We start from the raw sequence: 25554 nt of genomic DNA, 5'->3' as shown, positions 1-25554 counted from the left end.
ATTTTGATTAAAAATATAATGGTTTAATACTTATATCATTTTTGTATACATTAGACATGACTACTTCATAATAGTTCATTCTAAAAAATAATTTTAGCTTAATTGTTTTTTTTTTTTTGCCTATAAGTTATAAAACATAGTAACTCTAATCAAATTCAAAATTGTATAAAGTGCTATAAAATTTTAATATGTGTACATTTTTATTTTTGCTTTATTGCTTTTGATTGTTACATAATACATTTGTTGAAATACATTTTCTCGTAATTCATGGATAGTGATTTAAAAATCTCAGAGATTAATATCAATTTAGTATTGAAAAAAACATTTCTTTATTTACATGTTCAATTAAAGATTTTATGTGTATGATATTCCATATCCTGAGAAAAAAATTTTAATTTTTTCATCAGTGCTAATAAAATAATTAAATAAATTAATTAATTAATTAATATAAAATATTTAAAAAAAATAATAAGTAAAGGTATTACATTAACGTTTTTCTTACAATACAATTTAATTAATTCCCCAGAAATTATAATAAATAAAATAATTAAGATTCTGAATTTTTTCAACTAAACTTTGGCTTACCATCTTAAACTTTGTTTTAATCACAATTAAAACATATGCCAAGAATGCGTGAACTCATAAAATGTATTGAAAGCTTATTACTATTAATTCATTTATATTTTACAAAATTATATGGACTTAAAACATTGCGAAATCACAAATATCATAAATCTATTGGTATTTTATACATGTTTATCTATAACTAAGGGAAAAATACGTTTTCCAGTCTAAAATTAACGAGTTTATTATGAAAAACATTCATATATAGGGACATTTAGCTGAGTATACATTATGTAATATTAATGGACTGACATTTATTAACTGTTAGGAATAAATCCTATTTGTTATTCACACTATATAGTATGAATTTCAGTATAAAATATCATTGTTAAGACAATAATAATCTTTTTTAAGTATAAAATATTCTAATTAATAAATATTTTATAAATGAATAGTTATTGAAATAAATTAATTTTTATTCTAGTAAATAATAATTACATATTATAATATACTTATTTATAATTAAAAAAAATTAATATAAGTTATTTTTTAAGCACGATAAAAAATGTATTTAAATCAACAGACTTATATGATGATAATTTATACATTATAATTTATATCACATTCACAAAAATACGATATTATAATTATATTGAATTAATATCAATTAAATTAATGTAAGTATTAGTTAAGTGACAGGTACTTATAAAAGAAAAAATATATTATAATTTTGTGTTAAAATTGTTTTACACACATATATCCATTTTTGCAATCAAAAATCATTACAAATACTTTCGCAAACATAATATTTATGCACTGTAAGTTATATAATTAAACTTACCTTGAAGATATACTAGATTTTGAAATATTTATGAAAAAAAATATTATATTAATTATCACATTTCATAAAATTATATTAATTTTATTGTTACTATGCAATTTAGATGTTTACAATAATAGGTATTAAAAACTAATAATATTTGCAAGTTTATTAAGATTTTTATTGGTGAAAAATTTTAAAAAAAATTTAATATTTTATATCAGTTATTCACGTTTGATTATAAGTCTTTATTAGTATATTTTTATCAAAATCATTCATGTTGAAATTTTGATAGAACAACGGTTTTATACGTTTTAAACTTAAACTATAAAATATCATCTTTAGGAATGCTTGAATGATTTAATATTTTATTTAATGGCTGTTCTTTGTGGAACTATAAATTCTTTCATTATCATATATGTAGTCTATAATAATTTTAATTTAAAAGATTAGCAAATTCAGAGTTTTATTTTTAAAGCTAAGAATTGTCAAAAAAGTAAATAAAATAATATTTTTTTATTATATTATACTTAGCACTATATGTATCTATACTCGTTAAAAAATTGACGGCATTGATTAATATTTGTTGGAGATATAATTTTTATCAATCATAAAATCCATGTTTAATCGCTATGATTTTATCGTTTTCCTCGAATAATGTCTCATGCATAAGTAGAATCACAATAGTGGTAAATATTGTTAAGTGGAGTCGTTCAGATTATCATGAGTTCAATATAATTTTGCATACAAACAAACAGTTTTCTACAGTTTTCATTCGTTATACAATCATTTTCATCCCTTTGATGAGGTATATTTTATGTAAGGCCATTTTCAACAATAAAAAACACTTATTCTAACCGACTTTTTGGCGCGTGTTAATTTTCATCTCGTAAAATGTATTTGTTCGGGTTCATTAAGACTTGATCATGAATAGCCAAGTAGTACAAGACACGAAATATGTAAACAAATAAAAATTGTCGGTTTAATACACAAAAAAATGTTTTTTGTGTATACTGGATATTTTAATGCAATATTTATAGGTGGCCGGTTTTTATAATCCTTTACAGCGGCTTATAGTAACATTTAATTTGTAAAAATAAAATTCCACTTTTTTATTGGGTAGGATTTTAGGATAAGATCGACTACATAAACCTGCTTAATGATGTGATTAATTGCACTGTTGTCAATTATTAATATAATTAGCTATCGTGCATCTGTTATTATTCAAATACATGGCCATTACGAAACATATACATCGCGTTAACGAATTGTTTTTTATGCGCTTGTATATTATACACAGTAGTTCTTATATTGCAGTGAAAGTGTATACTGTATAGGACGAAACAATTAAATACCTACTGTTCTGCTGATTATATGCGCGTGCGTAATCATCGAATTACAAAAATTTTTATATTTATATAAATGCTTTTTGCTATTTAAAAATAGCCAACAGCGTTGCGCGTAATGTATCTGTTATTATAATTATAATGGTTTCCTCTGCAATTTAACATCAAGTAGCATATAAAAATGTTACCGAAAGGTAACAATAACTCTATCAACAATTTTCATTATAAAACACTAATAACGTTAATAAACACGTTCGAAAGTTTTGTAGTGCGCGTTAAAGGTTTCGGAAAAAAAAAACAGACAAATAAATTAATAATTTACTGATGACATTCATAGAAGTAAAAAAATATACATTTATATAACTACACGTGCCTACATAATATGTAATATGTAAAATATCATAGACAATATTATTGTCTGTGAAAATATTTTATTACTATGAACTTTTAAAAAAAAAAAAGAGAATAGCCGTAAGGCACTGATACCGAATTTCTGCGAAGGCAATCATCACCTATAATGTAAAGTTATATGAATTTGTAGAAACTCGAAAGAAATTTTAATAATTTCTTGATCGTTGTACCTATTCAAAATATGATGGGAACTTAGTATAGGTATATAGAACACCAATGGAATCAGTCATGGCGTATTAAAAAAAAAAATATTGACCGATGTTCTGGATTTTTAACACCACGTTAAGTAAATCGAACATGTACATCTCCATCTTCCATTTTAAACACTACCATATAACACATCGTCCGTGCACAGTTTCATATCTAAAAAGTATGGAATTTTTCGTGCAGATTTCCCATCCGAAAAAACGTCTGTAGAACAGAAAAAAAAAAAAAAATTACTCGTCATTGCATTATAAAATCAACACGCATTCCTCCGTTCTTTAAGAATCCAAGATAATAACAGCCGTGTAGATAGAGGACATGCAAATGCGACACCTTGGTCACGAAACGATATCAATTCGGTGCGCGTACATCAATACGGCGCGGTGTATATTGTATATTGTGTATCGATACACACAAACCTGTCCGGGGCGCGACATCGAAGGATAATAATTATTGTATACAATTATTGTGCGTTGTCTCCGTCGGTCGCGGTTATTGTTGTCAAACGCCTAAGTATAATATAACGTGTGTACGCAGACCCGCGGGGGTCACTGGATCGCCATACTCGACGCTTAGTATTATGCAAAGAAAAGACGAAAAAAAAACACACAACGGACGGTCGGTCGTCTTGCTGCAGAGTTATTATGATGAGATCAAGTTTTTATTAGAAGAGAACAGAGAAAAATAAAACACCATTTCGAAAAACGATCAGAGTAAAATATTAATATTATTTAAGTTTGCGCGTATCGAATTTCTCATGGCTGGTCGATGATCATCATCGCTACACATTTGAATGCATTTCTTCGCCGATTATTATCTAACTTGTCTTGTTATTGCTATTATTACTATCATTTAATTTATTTATATATGTATATCCCAAATGAATTGCGCTGCCATATTTCGTTACAATGTTCAAAATGACTTCATGCATTTTGATGAACCGTAATTTCATGGATCTTATACTTTTGGCGTTGATAATTATATTAATATGTAATGTTTATGTAATTTATTTGTACCTACAATCTATTCCATATTGTAATACGAAAATACAAATACATGAAATACGATTAAGAATTATGAAAACATTCTGACGTAATATACATAATTCTGTATGAAGCTTTTTGTAAAATTAAATGTTCTTTTATTTTACGTTATTAATGCATTTTTAGTAATTAATGTTTATTAAACTGTTGAATAATCGAGTAATTTAAATTGGTGAATTTTAATTGTTTAAAAAAAAAAAAAAATTGTTTTTTTCTTTTTAGTTTACGTGATTTATAATAATTCTGATATAGGTGCTAACCTCATGCATAATGTTATATTTTTCTTTACCTATTCATAAGTCTTATTACTCGCACAATAATGGTCAATGACCGAATATAAATAGTTAGTTACGGGGTTTTGGATTAGATCATGTAGGTATATGATAATAATAGAGTACGTTTTATTTGTATCGGTATGTATTTAAAATTTAAATAATAGGTATTTACTTTTTTAATATAATTATTATCTACATTACACACACGAGTATATCAAATATGAAATCGTATAGCTATTTCGTCAAAAACCTAAGTTATAAAATATAATTACTATTGTTGTTATTCATTACAATTTAATGTGAATTCAGCTTACAACTTTACAATTTATTATTAGCAAATTATAAGATAAAAAAAAACTGTTCTTAGAACGTAAAACAGTTTTTGGTTGAAATCTATACTTCATGAATACAAAAAACATGTACGCAAGAGTGTTTAAATGCATAAAGTAAACTGATCAGCCTTGTACACAAATAAAATATCGATTTCAAAATAGCGAGTAAACCAAAATTTTTCCTTTAAACATTAATGGCTAATGTTTTTTTTTAGTTTCAGTCATATTTTAACAATTAAAATTACTACTAATCTCAAACTAGATTTCAACGTAATAAACAATTACTTTAATAGAAACACAAGTAAAATTAGAACATATTCTGCATTCGATAAATTATCATGACCTAAGACCAAAGCTTAATACATAATAAATAATTATAAACCAATTATGGGTGACTCATTTTCAAATCATTTTACAGTTTAAATGTATTTGTTTAGGTATCATAGAATACAGTATTATAAACTAATGTCTAGATTTTTAATTGAAAGTTATGGAATTAAATGTATCAATATTTATTATTTTGGGTGTTACAAACATTTTAAACATCACTTAGTGAAAACTATGATTTTCCTACTATTCTTGGAATAATTCTTCACTATGTATTAACTATGAATGCTGTGATAAGTGATAATTAAACTATGTTAATAATAATAATTATAAAAATTTTGGTTAATAAAGGCTATCGAACGATTGAAAACGTTATACCTTTTTGGCCGAACGATTAGGAACACTTAAAATTAACAAAGAACTTACCCCTGACTCAAAAAAAATCCAAAAAACGATACGACTGAGAACGAATTTAAGTGTAACGTTACCTTAGTTTACCATATCATTTATTTTGCTTTTGAAAAATTCAGTATACATACAATAAATATTATTGAAAAAAGTCATAAATTAATAATTATAATTGTATACAAATAAGCACCTAATAATATGCCATATATGATATGAATAAAAAATTAAAAATATGTAGGACTTATAAAAATATCTAATATAGTGTATACATATATGTATAAAAAAAATTGTAAAATATGCAGATTTTATAAAATGTATTACTTATTAATAAAATTAAGCCTTCACTTATAATTTCGCTTCTTATAATTTTAATTTGTTATTTTCCATTTTAATAAATATGCTATGTAGTATATTATATTGACGAATAGTTTGTGCGACGACTGCATAGCTTAACCGACATTCTTGCGTATCTGGTATCAAAGTTACTATTAACATCCAGCAAATCCGATAAAAGTCCAATAAATATCAACAGATTATTGTGCTCATATTATCGATCGATTACATTTGACAACGATGGAAAAAAAAAAAAACTCAAGCATTTTCAGTCGTGTTACCAAAAATTACGTTCTCAATCGTATTTTACCGTTAATAAGCAGTAATAACAACGAGTTATTTTTAATTTCTATTTAAAATATTTTAAAATTTAAATGCAATCAGTAAAAAAGTTTATACATACTTTGTCTTACGTCATAACTAGGGCTACTAGAACTTATAAGAGTTCGCATGTTTTTCAATAATCATTCAAAACAAAGCTAAGAAATATAAAAAATAGTTTCATAATACTACGAGTTTTAAACAGTCGTTTTTATTTTGCATACCAATTCAGCTCTTTTTTCACTTTAAGTGCATATTTTGTTGTATTTTTATTTTAAGTGCATATTTCACATAGGTATTTTATACGTGACATAGATAATTATATTTTATACATATGTGTATATTATACGTTTCACCAGCAGTTCCCAATCTTTTTAATCAATTTTGTAAAAAAAATTTTAAGGTCCACCAATAGTTAAAAATATAATGTACACACGTAATGCAATATATGTTACAGAAGGTTTAAAACTATTTTTAAGTCACTTGGACAACATTGCGTAACGATAAAACGGTGATGTTTGAAATATAGGTCAACTATAAAAGGTATTTATGTGTCCCTTCCGGCACAAGCTCCAGTAATTCGATAGCGGTCAGTACCTACAATATAATGATCGAAGCCTTACGCCAGTTAAACCTATAACGAAACGGATCTTAATGACAGTCGCATAAAATCGTCGTGGCATCAGCGGCTGTCAGGGTGAAATCACCATGCCTTCGCAAGTATCGCGAGTATCGTTTCCTTTCAACGATGGTCGCGCGCTTTCGTTGCACAACATCCCGAGTGTATCTATCCGCGCGGTATGACCTCTTGTCTTCGATGATATACCCGACGAACTCGGCATTACTAACATATAACACATGTTCCACGTCAAACCGAGTGCGTACAGTCGCGCGTATAAGTGTATAGAGTAATATTATCATATTACATATTGTATTCGTACGCGTGGCATGTAGGCATAACGCGCATACGGCGGAAACACGACGTCGCAAGCGAAATGATTACGAAAAATATGTTTCGCCGGATCGTGATGTGCGTCGGTAATTAATTCAAGAACATATATGACCCATGGTTACGGTGCATTATTGCAATTCGATCGTTTCCGATACGAAACAACGATTTCCCGCTAATCGCGAATCAAAAACATGACGCGACTTTTATCGTTTTCTACGTAATATAATATCGTTGGACAGATATTGTACCCGCGATACGTCGGTGCGATATTTCGCGAATTAAAATTTCACCGTTACATTATTATGTGTAATTGTTTTCATTTCAATCGTAATCCGGTTCCGAGACCGATGACGACGCCACGGGACTTGATCGCGGATGATTCCGAGGTGGTTTATAGTAATAGAAATAATTACCTACTTGCCGACTTCCGGAAACTGTTCTATACATAAGGTGACCATATATTTTTCTACTCAAAACAGGACCGAAAAAATGTGTTTTGATTAAAAACAACTTTTTTTTTTTTTATATAAAAGACGTAAAGAAAACGGTCGACGATTACTGTAAGACTGAAATAATGAACCATGAAATATAATTTTTTGTTAGTGCCAATGTTGCGGTATTCAAACACATTAGGTTCATGTTGATACATCATGAATTTATTAGTATAGTTATATTTTGATACACCACTTTGTACCGATTCCGTTTAACGTTAATCATACAATATATACACGTTACGTGCACACGAAATCGTTCAACAATTTAACTAAATAGAAGAAACAGTAACTCATCGACAGATTAAAATCGATTATCGTTATTTTTTACTGTTTTCTGAAAACGGGAAATTTCAGTGTCCCGAAAATTTTCCTGAGGACAACGTGATGAAAATACGGAAAACGGGATGTATGGTCACCTTAACTATATACACTAACCTCGAGCGCGCGATTTCGGTGCGATTAATCACGTCACGCCAACTACAGTGCGCGTAGATTCTCAGGACATTAACATGATATTTTCAACGGATCTCTCGTAGTAATAACGATAATAACAGTAGTAGCATGTTGTTATTTCAGTAGTTGATTTTATTTTTTTTTTTGTTTTCGTCAGTCCTCAACGACTGTCTCGAAACCGAAAAAGGCGTGTGTCCACGGACCGGGGTGGCGGCGGCGTTTGTCGGTCGCTGCAGTACAGTGTTAGGTATACAGGTACAATTCAGTAGTGGTAAAAAGTAGCGGCGGAAAGGGCGTGTAACCGAAGCGGTTTACATAACGTGAAACGCGTCGCCGTCGATGAAAACTTCACGACACGCACACACACAGACACGCATACACGTAAATATACGCGCGCGCGTGCGTACGGGCGGGAACCGATCATTCATAAACGCATTCCAACTGCATAGTTTGTGTGCCGTGTGTGTGGAATATTCAAATAGCACACATCACGACATTGAAAAGAAGAACACGTATTGTTATCATCATCATGAAGTGTACGTATTGCTGCGACGTCGGATTGCACGGATAGCGCAGGGAAGATAAAAAAAAAAAAAAAATTTATGTATCGGAAAAAAATAAACACCTAAGAAACGCGATGTTTTGTGCCATTAACCATCGCCGCTGCCACTGTGTGCAGTGGCGACTTGGGTCGCGTGAGCGGCGTATTCGAGGAGCGAAAATAATAATAGTAATAATCGTGAAAAAAACGATGAAAATATTCGCACCTATATGTACAAATCAAAACGAACGACGTACGATTATAGGGAAGTATCAAACCCGTTTGGAAATCGACGCCGATGATGGCGGGGGGGGGGGGAGTGAAAAACGTTTCGTCTCGGACCGGGTCGGCGCGCGCGTGTTCGCAAAGAGACGAGACGATGATGACAATTCGTCCGGTTTCGTAACGTTCTCGCCCCGCGATATCCATTCCGGTTAATATTGACGTGCACGACCGATACCTGTTTGCGTAGACATACGCCTCGTCTGTCGTGTTCCCTGCACGTGGTGATGGACGACACGAATTGTGAAAAATGCATTAACACCTCTGCGTCGGGTACGTAAGTCACTGTATGTACGTAAATTTAGTCACAGGTAGTTGCGTGCGCGTGACCCACGTAGTAGGTACAGTGACGTGTTCAACTCATTTTTGGTAGGGAGCAAAATTCCATTTTCAACGATACACCTGTATAGTCGCCAGGTATTTTGTGGTAGAAGGGCCACCTACCTACCAACAATTTTTTTTTTTTGAGGAATCGCTCCAAAACATTACTTTCGTCACGCAACTGCAGTGCATCGAGTTGGTATACTACAACAGTACACTAGTGATCTAGTGATCTAAGGTCCGAATAGTAAAAAAAAAAAAAAACAATGAATAAAAGTATCGACAACGAAGATATAATATTTTATATAATACACATGCGTAATATTAATTTCTAATGTACTATCGATATACAGTGCAAACGGGCCCCAGTAACTTACGAAACTTTATTAGAAAAAAGCATCTCGACCGAAAGGTCCAAATCCATATGAAATATATATAGTTTTGGACGTTCGGTATATTTTATTTATTATATATTTATAGTTCGTTTTCGGCTTAACATCATGTAAACCATAGAAGTAGGCGCGATGTTCATCGTCAATCGTGGTTTACACTAGTGTTTGCAACACACGGTACGCCTAACCGTAGCGTATCAAAGGAAACGGGAATATCAGAAAATCTTAAATTATATAAAACATATTATAAGTTATATCAACAACATAAATGGATACCATATACAGTTTCCTTGACCATATCACGAAACGTGATTTATTATTATAACACAAGAACAGAATGTTTTAGTTTTTTTCTTTAATACATACTTATTGCAGTTATTATTTTGCAGTTATTTTCGTTTTATTGATACGCAATATATAACTGATCAGTTATTCCTTTCAAAAAACGCATTTTTTAAAACGCCACTAACGCCTATACGTACTTTACAGTATAGCAAACGTTTTATATTTAGTCGGAGTCATTTCAAGTACTTTCATAAAAACCATCATTCGGGTGTGTTCAACAAATCTACTGCAGTGGCGTATTTGAGGGGGAGGCGAGGGGGGTCAATCGCCCCCTTCAAGAATTTTTAGATCAAGACAATTTTTATATAAGTAATGGGTATTTTATTAAGAAACAAAAATTATGATTTATTTTATAGTATTACTACATTTGAAAACGTTTCAAATTTTACACTAATTTAAATAACGCAAAACGCTAAATTTTTCATAACGTTTTAATTGTCAATAACGGTAAACGGAAAAATTTTTAAACGGAAAAATTTATATAACATTTAAACGCTTAAATTGAATAACGTTTAAATTATTTATAGCGTTAAACGCTCAATAACGCTTATAACGTTTATTTGTTCCATATAATGATATATAATATATATTATTTTGATTGAAGACCCAATCCATACTTAGTGAAAAATTAGATAAAACACAAGCGAAACTTTCAAAACACAGATAGATGTTAAAAAAGAACTACATAAAAGACCGTTCTAAGTGGATCCGGCATTAGATTAAAAAAAAAAAAAAAACCACAAATATTAAGGATTTGCCTGATATAAATATTACCAAAAATTTTACTTGTAAATTTTGAGCCTAAATTAAAGAAAATATTTGAGTCCCCTCCCCCTAGAAGTAAGTCTAAATACGCCCCTGATCTACTGTATAGTATACAATAAATGAAAATTAACGAAAAAATAAGCGAAAAATAGCGAGCTACTTACTGATACGGTACAAGTGTAAACCTACACAATCTACCTGTGTCGATAGTCGAACAGTCGGAAACTTTAACCAAAAAAATGTTGTTTGGCACGTTTAATTTTCGAGAATTCCGCTGAAAAATTCTGCACACGTGCAGATCGTAACGTTTCAGAACTTGTATGGCACTGTACGTATACTCGTACGTATACGACCCGCGTTCATGAAAACCTCGGGTCGAAGATATATCACAGTGAATATGACGCACTTGAAAATGTGTTTGCGTATACGAATGGTATTATACAGGTGTGCAATACGTTACATGTGCACGGGTGATGTTTGATTTACAACCATCATATTATTAACATCAACCGCGTGAGCAAACATTTTATTGCGTGTGCATGCGATCCGTACGTTTTAATCGCTCGGCAGATCGTGTATAATTAGATCGTGAAAAGTGGGTTCGAATAAATCTCGGTAACCCTATAAGTTATCGATACGTAACATCTTATCAAATGATAAGATAACCAACTGGTTCTCGGACACGATACCATTGGTGACCGTCCGGTTGTCCAGGGACAATGCGCGATTCTACTGCAGCGCATCGGATTCCTACGAAATACCTCAAGTCGACTGTATATAATGTATAATATACTATGTTATGTATCTATTGCGAATACTATTGTCACTGCGTTGAACGCCACACATTTAAATTATATAATATGTACGTATATATAATGTATTCATATGGATCTTCCCTGTGCATAGGAATAAATAACCATTATCCTTCAATTGACTGCACGACACACAATTGTGTATCGCTGCGTGAACAGAAGAATAACCCGGTGATACCATAAAAACAATAGCGGAATTCCAAACGGCTGTTAATTTATTAATTTTCTGGGACGTCTCCGAAATATGCAAATTATGTTTGGTATATTTTTTTAGAAAATAATTCCTTTTTGTCTCACATCATCATATTTATATATTTAGAGTTGATATGTCAATACGTGTACGGAAACGATTTATCAGCAACATCCTTTTAACAATTTTAAATATATTTTCCTGATATTGTATGCGACGAAATTATAATTTTGAAATGATTATTATCAACTTTGCTCACTTCACACTACAAACTTTGGCTTATTCGATCCTACCTTGTTGCAATTAATGAATGTGAATCGATTTCATTGGTATTCTTCGTGGAATATTCACATTCATTATTATTGCAACGTATTAGAAGTATGTAATTAGTTTAAAATAGAAATTTCAATTTTCGCAATGACCTATTCTAATAAAAAACCGTTAACACGCTCGCGCGTTTATAGCGAATTAAACGATAAAAACAAACCGGATTTAATTTTCAAATTAATTTTTTTCACCTAGTGTTCCGCAATATAGTCAACGCTATAATGTGTATATAAATAATTATTGATACAAGTGCGAACCGTATAAAGTCCAATTTTGACAACAGATCGTGATCGCAAGAATCATCTGTCGATACTTATGTACACGTACAAAACGTTCGTAGAAAATGAAGTATACTCGCGTTATCATATATTAATCAAAATGTACTTTTTTTCGTCCCTTTTCCCGCGCAGTTACTTCTGTTGTTTCCAAACGTGTTTATGGAAAATGTGGGTCTTGTATCGTTTTACCGCGTCCTACTGAGTCGTTCTTAGGGTTTTTTAATATCTATAGGGGATATGAAAATGTATTACAAAATGAGCCACGGAAGCTCATCCCCTACACTCCCTTTCTTATATAAAAACAACATACAAGTCATGTATGGAAAATAATAACATATATGTGCTTAAATATTCACTAAAAGTATAATAAATATTGCTTACCTATTCGGATAATCTGCTTCTATTATACTAACAATTATATTAGAAACAAATCTGCCCTCAATATCGGTAGTTTTGTGATATTCAAGATAAGATCTCCCTCCTTGATATTAAGAAAAAATGCCACAGTGCACAAAAAAAAAAAATAAAATATAGTATTCAAACTTCGAAATACGCAAAAATATAGAGAATAACATATAATATTTACTTTTTAAGTTTTCTGAGACAAATCTGTAGCTCACATAGGTATCTCTAGGACCTGTAAAAAAATGTATGAAAATGGTAAAAGTTATGAGCCTTGATTATAACTAAATATCAGTTAAACGTGAACATAAAATTCATTAAAATCCCCTACCCTCCGTTAAAACACCCATGACGTCCAATGATTCTGAAATGACGATTTATCGTAAGCATGATTGCACATTTTTATTTTACATACACGAATTATATTATGTACGTCACAATATTACGTGCAGGACCAATGAAGAAGGATCGACGTTTCCGTCGTTCGGCGCATCATACGCGAACCCGCACCGTATGGCGCGGCTAGGGGCGGCGGGAATGGCTATTTATGCATGTTGCAGGCCCGAAACCGTAATGTATGGTACACGGCCGAACCGCGATTCTGGGTTGCGCGACTGCAAATGCAACGATTTATTTTCCCCACATCAGACCAGCAACGAGCAGCCAGATGTTGTTCACCTGTGTGCGACTACGCTCGAAAACCCGACGCGTAAAAAAACTGCTGCTGCATTTAATGCACTTGTCTGTCGCGTCTTACACGTATAGAATAATGTGTTATATACCTATATGCATCATTTCGAAGAGTCGAATTCATCACGAACTCCCTCCAAGACCAAACAACAGTGTATACGTATATTGCATGTGTTTATCACGGAAACCCTCGATTCGGAGACACCTACTAGTGGCGTATTTGAGGAGTGGTGATAAAAGTGATCACCCTCCGCCCCATCAATTGATTTGTTTGTGCTATAAATTTACTAAGACAAAATCACAAAAATTACAAAGAAATTTTGAATTTATTATTTAGTAAAATTACCTATTGTTAATTATTATTCTTTTATAAATATTGTGTTTTAGTATCTAATGTATGTTGTATAGTTATGTTATGGGTCTATGATTTCAACGTTTTTGGGAAATATTCAAAAATTATATTAATTAATTTTTTTAAAAAAAACAGTTACCTATATTAGGTGCAATAAATGTTGTTTTAACTCCCACGGCACATCTAGGATTTATTTAAATTTTTGTAAATTGTATCATTTTTATTCTACAACTTATAAACTTCGATTGAAGATTTAAATAAAAGTTTAAAAACGCGCACAATTCTAGTGATTGAAATGTATATGGATCGGTTAAATATCCATCTAAGATAAATGTTTAGATAGAACCTTGTTACTACTTATTTTATAGATAAGATAAACGATGAATAAACCAGTATCTAGATAATTCATCTAGATAAGTTCGAACACCGCCTATCTGACGTGCGCGCGCGTTGCCTGTCCGATTCCCACCGGTTCGTTGCCGTTTGTCATAACGCATAAAGACGCGTTTCCGTAGCCGTCGCCGATATACGATGGCCGAATACCGCGGCGGATCTCCATCAGTCCGGAGCTGCCAGAACCGTTGTTGTTCTATAACGCGGGCTCGTCAACGGCTTTACCACACGAACATGTGCGCCCACGGGGGGGGGGGCAAAGGGACCATTGCCCCTACTGGAAATTTTTATTTCAAAACTATTGTTAATTTAATACCACGCATATTAATTATAAGATAATTTCATTGAGATCCATTTATGAAGTTTAGTAAAACTGATTATACTTATAGATAATCTAAAATGTATAATCTTGAACGTATTTATTAGTCTACAATGTTTACACATGACTGCATATCGCTTAGAGCTATAAATTCTCCCGAGTACCGCCGATTTCTATGGTATTTGATTTTGTTCTCGTCTATTTTTAGATACACGTTGTTTTGACACTTAGAATTTTAATCTCGCCCCGGGTGGGATTTTACCTTGCGGCCGCGCTCGCGCATGAATAAAAACCGTCGCGATATCTGATGAACTAGAACACTCGCATCGTTGACGTTCGAATACGAGTGTTTTTCGTCGGACAGAATCTCGGAAACTCGTCGCCAGAACAACGGACATCGCGGCGATCTCGGCACGGTCAAATCTGTGGGCACGATGGGCTCTCGGCGAAACCCGTACTCGACGGTTCACGCGATATCGACGTCGAAACATATTTAGGCCACCGTAGGACCGGCCGCACCACCACTATGTCATCCGGCTGCCCTCGCATGCATGTTTTCCAAAGAAAACGTGAACACGTAAACAACGATGACATTGCTATGTTAAACGCCTATAAAGGGGCGTGACTAGGGGTGGAAGACGGGGATTTATCCCCGAGCGTAAAATTTTAGAGATTATAATTTTTGTAATTACTAACAACTAATTTGATATTTTTAACTTTGTTAAATACTGATATTAGGTTAAAACTCAATAAGTATGATTGCATATTAATTATTAAAAAAAAATTCTCGAGAAGAGTACCTATTTGATTATTGGTCTACGATAAGGCATAATTTTAACATTTTCCCTGGGCGTAAAAAATTCCTAGTTCCACCTCTGCACCCATATTCCGGTCAAGGAGATTAAGCGTTTTGCGCGCGGCGATCGGCCGCAGGTTTCTTCTCGGAGACGTGCCGCGTGAATCTCGTACACGACCGCCAATAATCACGTCCAGCTAATATAATGCAATACTGCACCACACGGTATATTACATTATAATGGTATAGCCGTCATGGTCGGTGTACAGACTCACGATGTTGTAATAACAATATCCACTCTAATATTATACCGCGCCACCGGTTAGCCATATTTTCAGTGTCATCGTATTAATATAATGATTGATTGTTAACGTTAGTGATTGTTTGCATCACGGTGTTATCAAAACGTTGGGTCATTTTTTTATTTGTTAATTTGTATTTTTTTTCTCCCCCAGGACCATGCGAATGTTCGGGAAAACGAATGTTGAGGAGAAAAACGGCCAACCGTTGGTGACACCGGACATGGACGGTCGTTTCTACCAAACGGTTACTGCCGTGCCGGCCGTTGTTTTAGAGGAGTGCCCCAAATCAGCTGAAGTCAAAAGAAGTACGTATAAAATTGTTAATTTGTATTCGAAACGATATCGATGCATAAATTGTACGTGTATGTTTATATTTAGAAAATAATTATTGTCCTCGCGGTTTTTTCTTGGCACGCATGCACCTATGTTGATGTACATAATAGGAACATTGTAATATAATTGCGAACGCAAAATATCAAAATATTCTTTCGAAGGACATAAACTCACTACCCGTTGTAAGGAGATTACGATCTACACGATTTTAACTATAAATTAGGTATTAATAAACTGCAAAACACCAAATACATTATTTTTGTATACATTTTCTGTTTCGACATATAGCAATTACATTTCATCGCTCCAGTATTACCACGTCGCTTCTCGTTTTTATACACCGAGGTTATTTATGTTATTGATTTTTTATTAGTTTTCAAAATTTTTAATTATGTATTAATCTACCGCATTCGATTCGATGATGTAAATTTAATTGAAAATCACCACTGATTTTCGAAAACATGATACATAATAAGTAATGTTGAAACAAGACAGTTAATCAATGGTTATTGGTATTAAATCGGTTATTATTTTCTTACAAATTTAAAATGAATTATTGAGTATATGCATATGTATTTGGGCCGATTTTTACTGATAATTTTTTTTTTTTTTATACGTATGATTGTAACAATGACCGTGGTTCGAACGTTCTATAGAGGACGTCAAACACGTTTAAATTACGCATTCACCGGTCACAATATGGGTTTGGCAAGCTCCATATATACTGACATATACGATATAAATGTACATACACGACGAATTTGGCATAAGCCTTATAGGTTAAGATTCTTTATATATTTTCCTATTCGTTTTTAGCACAACTGCATTTCAGTTATCTATTTAAGCCCGTTTATATGTGGGATATCGGTTGGGATAAAGTAGAATTAAGTTGAAATTTTAACATTTTTATAGACATTTAAATTCACGATTTAACCTAATCGCTAAAATATTCGTAAATGTATAACATAAAATGTATGCACAAGTATAATATACAAATAAATATACATACCGTTTAAAATACCGTCGGTTACAACGTCCTCGGAGTCGGAGTATTCCGGTTTTTTGTTTAAATTTGTTAATAAAATACTCCATGGTACATATTACATTAGTAGTACACTACTACGTCTACATTGTAGTGCGCGAAGGTGCGCTAGTATTATAATGGGTAGCAAGTAGTGTGAAAATAAATGTAAATAAACAAACAAGTAACAAGCGTTGCAGCGTTATTTTATATTTTTAATTTTTCGTCGTATCCTACTGGAAGCAGTCGCGAGACGTCCGACCAGCTGTATAGTATACCTATACGTAATATATATTTATACGTGTTTAAATGCCATTAGACTGTATAGATCTTTTAAATACACGATTCTTGCCCATTAAACATTTTTTATGGCTTCAGTTACTGGTATTACATGGTTTGCGGTGGAGAAGCTGGACGCGAAAAAAAAAATAATAATAATAAAACCAAAGATTCAAATAAAAAAAAATTAAAATTAAAATAACGAAAAAAATAATAATATATAATACCGCGACCATAATAACACGTATACATGTGGTGCGTATACGTGCGAGTGGTGTTGTACAGTAAACTTATTTGTTGTACGTGTACACTACTGCCACGGCGGAACGTCACACGTCTTACGTTATATGCACACATTATAATTACTACTGCAATGCCGTTTAATTGCTGTGGACCGATATGCATGTGCTCGCACACATCAACACCGTACGTGTGTGTGTGTACGTAAACGTTTTGGAGGGAATACGTGCGGCCGGCATACGCGTGAGTGGGACATAAAAAGATCGAGAGAGAATACTATACGTGTATATTTTATACGCGGAGTGATAAACTCGTTAAAAACGCTTCCAGTCAATATTTATTACCGCATTTTTTTCCCAATCCTTTTACATAATATTTATCAGCATATTTCAAAATGTCTCGATTAAAAAATATTCTCTCGTTGCTTTTTGATCGCCATTAATTTTACACATTGTACGCGTAAACGTGCGAACACCATATACACATCTCTCGCTCGTACGAATGCGTGATGATTTAATCTTTCCGGTCCCATCGTCATCACATTTCACATCTAAGCATTGCGCCTACATGTTCGTCATATTCAAGACATAGATTTCGTGTAAATCTGCGAGTCACTTCGAACATTTATTTTTTTTTTTAAACAAACAAACAAATATTATCGATATCTAATATGAACGAATAGTTTTCCCGTATAAATCGAATTTGATTTCTGAACGATTAAATTTTAATAAACTAGTAGAAGAGGGTCGATACAAATTACATAACCACAGTGCCAAATCTAAGAGCGAGTTAAATTTCACCACATCCCCATAATTAATTTCTTACTTATTTGATTATGTTGTTTTGCAATCTCACTGTTCAATTATTATACGTTTTAAAACCATATGGTATAAAGCTCCGCCCAAAACGCATGTGCCTCTCATTACAACATGCATTTTAACCACCTTCCAAATGAACAAACACATTCTTAATTTTGCCTCTCTCTAATTATGTATTCAAAAGTGCAGTAACATCTTAATACAAAACCATACGAATTCGTCAATACATAGTATATTTACATCGAATTCTTGTAATTATGTGTCCGTAAGTATAATATGAATAGGTAGATACATGCGTGTAGTTTTTGTAACTATATACATGTATATTTTCATGTTACAATGATCCAGTCACTATTAAAATACATAAACACATCATTGAGTTATTCTACTCGACTGACTGGATGACTGAAGAACCTGATTTTGTTGCACATTCTGATCCAACGCATTTTTAAAGTTATATTACATTATAAATGTATACATAATATATTATTTAAATAAAAGATATTTATACTTTGTACGCTTGGATAATCTTGTTCGTAACTCTACGGATCGTACCCTCCTTGATTCAAGTACTTGAACAATTGTTTTGAACGTTTTATACATTCCAAAGTGACAATTTAAAAACAAATTTAAGCGTAGATATATATATTTAAAAAACACAAAAATATACAGCAATTAGATTTTATTTAACTAAATTTTTTGTACAACACTGAAATCGAGGTTGTGTTAAAAACTAGCTTTAAATTATTTTCTTAATAAATGAACATTACACTATCCGCTTTATAATTCTAAAGTAAAGTAAGTATTTATAATTCTTGAATAAGTATTGACTTATTCTAACGATAGTTTCAATTATAATTTCCAAGGCCGTTAATCCCCTATACCAATGTACTTATGTATACATACTACGTTAAACGTTGGATCATGTTTTTATAAAATGTAATTTTAAATATATTTTTTTTAAACAAGACAAAAAAAAGTTGAATAATTTTCTTGTAGAAAAACATTTTTTTGGAAAGGATAAATAATAAATCTAATTATTTTTAGTTTATCATTAATTTTTATGTTTCAGTGTTTAAAGCTAATATTCAAATGTCAATTTTTTAAAATCATTTATTACGTAATAAACATTCCTAAGGCCTTTTTAGAAAATATTTACTAATTAAACTTGAAAATTTAAGTGTATGTACATAATTTAAGATTATATATCTTAAATCGGTTTATATGTATATGTGTAAATATTATTTTTAAGAAAATTACAACAATACATTTGTTGAATAGAAATTATTGTAAACTAGATAAATAAACTTCTTATGATTCATTTTAGAATGGTAAAATATAAAATATATTTAGTATTTCAAACGATAATTATTTACAAATAATACGGATAAAAATGTATACTAACAAAACATTGACTCAACGCATGTGAACCTACTAACTTATAAACATAATCAAAACGGTACACTGTATAATATAATTTTTTCGCAATTATAAAACATTTGATCGATATATGTTTTCATAATAAGTGAACTCCAGAACTAGTCTTACGATGGCTATCATAGACAACAATAATATACACAGAAAAAATTACTGAAAACAAACAAACTATGTGTAATCAAACAAACTCATACATTTTCAGACAATGTATTTGAGTAGCGATCAAAAACAGTTCTTACGATGATAATTAATTCATACCATCTGTAATATCTACAGCTGAAGTTTATAAATAAATCACACTCGTTTAAATACAATTTTATCCTGAGGGCAAATCGTTAACCCTTTTATTATACCAGAAGAAGGCGCATACTCGTGCTAAAAAAAACGCGCAACGTTGTCTTGTGCTAACGTCCTTGGGACGATAATGAAATTTTGGACGTACCGTAAACCGGACAACCTTGAGTGGTATTCGAGTGGTTGATCTCGGTAGGAGTGGTAGATATAAGACGACTTTAGCATTATGAATAAAAGGATCTAAAATTATAAGAAAATTAAAAATAGGTTTCTCAAGTGCAATTGTTGCCGGTCACGATTGTTATACACTATATTGCATCGTGCCTCGTGTAAGAAATCTTAAGGCGATTAGTATGCGTTCGTTAATTGATTATACATAGTGTGATATACAAGAAGAATCCGTATTTCCATTTGTCTCTCCTTTAAATTACTTACCATAAAACGTTTGTTCTATACATTAAGGATCTTGGAAAACCTGATGTGTGATTACATTATTTTTTATTTTATTATTCGTTGCAGAATTAATTACTTGGGGCAGGAAAATGGGAAAGCGGCTGGAGGTTTTAAGGAGAAGCGAGTCCCGGGATTCTTTGGACAGCCTATCATCTAGGGACAGCGTAACTAAACAAGCCGTGTGGCCGCTAGGACAACCGTCATCATCCAATGACAAATCGTCAACTTTGAAAGGGTTTTTCACTCGCATCGGGTCTACCGGCATGCTGAGTTACTCGCGTTTGTATAGCAACAGTTTCCGGGAGAAACTGCAACAGTCCAGAAAGCAAATCGATTGTCAGTTGTACAGAAGTGTGTCGACATCACATTTAGCTACGTCGTACATGAAAGGCGACGACCCGGCCGACTGCCTGGATCGAGGGGAGTCTCACTCGCACAATACGGATGACTCTAGCGAAATTAAATCCCCAACGGAACCCGGTTACGTGCCGCTGAAAACGCGAAGTTGCGACAATATATCCAAATTGGGGACGAAAAAACCAAATTTCCCGTACGCGTTCCTTAGGTCCCGGTTATCGGTGCTACCGGAAGAAAACGGTGGCAGTGTCATAAGCCATTTAGCGAGGGCCAGCGTGAAGCAGAGGAGTGGGCCCGCGCACCACGAGATAGTCGTTACCGAAGAGTTATTTAAAGAGATGGACAATGACAGGGAATACCGACGTGTATTTAGCAACCTGAGTTCATCCAATGAATCAGGATACGATAGCGACGGGCCCAGAACGCTCGACACGTACCATCAGAAGGCGGTCGACGAAGACAGTGGGTTTGGGGACACCAAATCGCTGACCACCGACAGTCTGAACGAGTTTGAGGAGCACTTGGAGCCATCACCTCCTAGACGCCACAGTGACAAGGACTACAACGTCCCATCCATGTGTCTGTTCTATAAAAAAAACCGCGAGATAAACGATCGAATACGATCGGATAGAACGTCGAAGGACACGCCTAATTTCCACCGCCGAATGTTCGTCAAAAACCGTTCACCGTCTAGCACACCAGACCTGTCTTCGTTGCCAGCTGACCTCAACACGCTGCGATCCCGTATGCAAATAATTCGTCTGCTGAAATCTCGTTACGAAGACGACATCGGTATTTATTTGAAAATGGTCGTCAAACAAGTGGCAAACTACAATAACGAAACTAGGTTCATTGTAATAAAACTAGAGCCAGGGAAAATAGCGTACAGGTAAACATTGTTGAAATTATTAAATTATATTGTTATGACATCACTATTGTTTGGTCGTCGAATCTCGAACAGATAATCAATTTATACTTACCGTTTTACAGGGACGGAAGGATTAGAGTAAACGATGAGATAATCAACGTCAATGGCAAATTATTACGTGGTATTACCGACATGTACGATGTAGAGAAAATACTGAATCACAGTTTTTCGATAGCTAACAAATATTACGTAGACATCGTACTATCTAGATCCGAACACGTGGACTCGCTCATCACTTATGACCGCAGTTACAATGCCGAATCTAAACAAAATGCCGTATCAGTGATTAATCGAGTTTTAGCCAGCAAAATGAATAGTCATTTGTCGAAATCCCAAACTCCGAGCATGAGTACCGTATCCATGGTTGTGACGTTCTATAAGGGTTCTGGTCATAAATCATTAGGTTTCAGTATCGTAGGTGGCTCGGATTCACCAAAAGGCGAAATGGGTATTTTCGTTAAAACTATTTTCACTAGTGGCCAAGCCGCCGAAGACGGATCTTTAACAGAAGGTAATATTGTAATACATGATTTTAATTGCTCAACATTCGAAAACAAGCATAAAGTTAATTTCATATATCAAGGAATTAAAAAATGTAATTGTTATTTTGCATCTTTTTGCATTTTTAAGACGTTTTTACTCTTTACAACATTTTTTAACATATTTAGTGAATTTTTGTTTTAAGCCATTTTTATTTAAGAATGTATAGAATTTGATAATAATTTAGTTAAAGCTCATATATTAATGTATTTAATTTATATGAAACACAAGGTAAACGTGTAACAAATGTATCTATCTTAATTGCATATTAATTTTTTGGAAATAATTTTCAAGATGATAGATAAAAAAAGACGAATTATTAATAAGAATAAGTGTTTACACATACCTAACAAAAAAAATTTTCAATGTTAAAAATAATTTTTAGAGTAGGTACTTTTTTAGTGAATTTTTAAAAAAAATATTTACTATGAATGCATTAAATTGTATTTTTTAAGGAATTTTTCTTGTTTTTTAGAGCATTTAAATTCGTTCCTTAGTTATTATTTACAGTTATATTTTAATAGCATATACCTATTTAAACACAAAAAAATTACCTTGGTAATTTAATACACTATTTGGATAACCAACTTAATTTTTATTGTGCATTATTTGGTAGCCCGACTTGAACTGTTCAGTCCTTATAAATCTATTTAAACCGTTCAGGGGCGGCAAGAACACAACCAGTACCCTGCTGCCCATGTGCGCATACTTATGGTTATGACTTACGGAATTATTGAAAAACATATATTAGCGATAACCAGTGGCGGCACGAAGCAGGTTTTATTGAAGCAACTGCTTCATGACTAAAATGGGGTGGGTAGATGGTGTTGTGTGACAGAAAAGTTTAATATATAATTTGCACATGTGACATAAAATATTATTATACATTATTTGGTTCGAACCCATTAAATTCAATATTTATTTATCTAAAAGTACAAGTAACAGCTTCATTCGAATATAAACATCGTGCCGCCACTGACGAATAATTCTTAAATAAATATATAACTTAAATTAATATTAAATCATATTTTAAACTGTACAGATTTAAAACAAAAATTCGATTCGTTAAACTAATGGTGGTACAAAACTATACTTTCTGATTAAAATTTAGTATTTTTAAAAACATCAATGTTACTTAATTATAAATCTACGCGTGTAAAATGTAAATATGTATTTAAATTTGGAACTGTTATTTGTAAATCTTGGTATAACCTTGATCAACTATTTTGACAGTCTATAGGGAAAATTATGCTAACGTCATTGTGTATATGCAGTGAGAGAGATAAACGAGAGTAAATATGAGGAATTTAAAATCATAAAGACACTCCGTAAAGTTTGACCCTATATATTGATACATTATATTTTACTATAACCATTCATATATTCTATTAAATGTGTTTATAGGTGATGAGATATTGTGTATAAACGACGAATCTGTCAACGGGATGACGCATGCACAAGCAATAAACTGCTTCAAAAAAGTGCGCCAAGGTCCGTTGGAGATAAAAATATGCCGAAGGAAAATAATTCCAGACACCTACAAGTAAGTTTATGATTTCCACATAGATTGTTAACGAAATAAAAATATTTAAATGAATTACTATAACTTTTATACATACGTTTTTTTTTCAGCGTCAACCACAGATGCAATAGTATAACGACGGCTACTGCAACACAAACGTTTTAAAAAATAACGACCGCAACTGACGTTGCACGTAATCATTGTAATGGATTTATTGCGTCTATTGTCATGTATCCACGTGACAAATGTTAATCGAATATTACATTGTACATAAATACTATATACATATATATATATATATACATATTGTTTCTGATATTTTGTGCGTCTGTGTTTCGTGTGTATGCAAAAGTGACCAGCAATAGGGTCATCAAACCAATATAAGTGTTCAATATATTTAAAGGTACTCTCTAGCTACTGGCCGGCACGCGACCGTTGAAGATTGCTTCACAACTGGAAACTGTTTCAGATTTTACTCACAATTACGTGGTAAAATTAAAAAAATTCTATTATGACATGTGCTGGTGTGTCATAGATATAGAATCTACGAAAACGACACTTTATAAATTTTATACTTATAAACTCTTAGGTTTCTTGTATTTTACATTGTAAAAACATAAGCGCATTATAATCTTCTCACTGGAATACAATACAGTACAATTTTAAGATAGATCCTTTAAGAAATATCAAAAACTGTTTTTTTTTAAATAATTTCCATTCAAAAGTAGCGTTAAAAAATAAAACTACGTATCGGTCTACTATCCTTAAGTGTATAAAAAATTTTTAATAATTATCGTTTTAGTTTGAAATTAGTTTTTTTCACTTACCTAATTGTGTAATAGTATTATTTAACTGATTTCAATGAAGTACAATAATTTTCAAACTTTCTGCCATTTTAAATTAGTATGAATACAATTATTAACTGGTACTGACTTTTGATAAGTATAAGTAAAATTAACTGAATAATTCAAACTGAAGTATGAATTATTTACTGAATAGAAATTAAACAAATGGTAATATAAAAGAAGAAATACTTAGAACTCGAAAAAGCTAGAACGAATTGATCCTAATTCTAAAGGGCTAAATATTTAATAGTTTATTATAGTGTCTACTACAATACAATCGGTAAAACACGATTGCGCAATTTTTCCTTTTTCGACCCGACTAATTACACCACGATTACGCAAAAAATTTGTAACACGATTGCGCCCCGATCCCTTTTTACCTGATAAAATCGCAACACAATTGCGCACCAAATTATGTGTATATACTATGTATAATAATTTATGTACAACATAAAATATTGTATACAATGCATCTAATTTCATATACATGCACTCAAACTATTAATTCACAAAATTCACTTTTTCTAAATCGATATGAAAAGTTAATTGAGCTAATGATAGTTTTAGTAATAATATCAACTAATGACTATTAGTTAAGAAAAAAAAAAACAATTTTTAATAAAAAAAATTTCGACTGTTAACCATGTCAGTATATACATTTAGCATACATGTAATTTAGAGAAAAAAAAAATTTTAA

General features: G+C 32.1%; 1 protein-coding gene across 3 annotated transcripts in view; it reads left to right on the top strand.

The window, feature by feature from the left end:
- The window catches only part of LOC112694107, a 42650-nt gene extending 18320 nt beyond the window's left edge, over positions 1-24330 (top strand). For 2 of the 3 annotated variants that reach the window (XM_025569480.1, XM_025569481.1), the window contains exons 2-6: positions 15944-16095; positions 20732-21911; positions 22013-22461; positions 23895-24033; positions 24123-24330. In XM_025569480.1, the coding sequence (XP_025425265.1) occupies positions 15944-16095; positions 20732-21911; positions 22013-22461; positions 23895-24033; positions 24123-24177 (1975 nt within the window). In that variant the 3' untranslated portion in view covers positions 24178-24330. Of the gene's footprint in view, positions 1-15943; positions 16096-16762; positions 16868-20731; positions 21912-22012; positions 22462-23894; positions 24034-24122 lie in introns of those variants that run through there. The other variant, XM_025569482.1, reaches the window with a different exon arrangement.
- Positions 24331-25554: the final 1224 nt, after the last annotated feature.

This window comes from Sipha flava, unplaced genomic scaffold (genome assembly GCF_003268045.1).
Source record: "Sipha flava isolate LNK unplaced genomic scaffold, YSA_version1 123_pilon_pilon, whole genome shotgun sequence".
In the NCBI taxonomy this organism is placed as follows: domain Eukaryota; kingdom Metazoa; phylum Arthropoda; class Insecta; order Hemiptera; family Aphididae; genus Sipha; species Sipha flava.
This window is presented reverse-complemented; position numbering and strand designations above follow the sequence as displayed.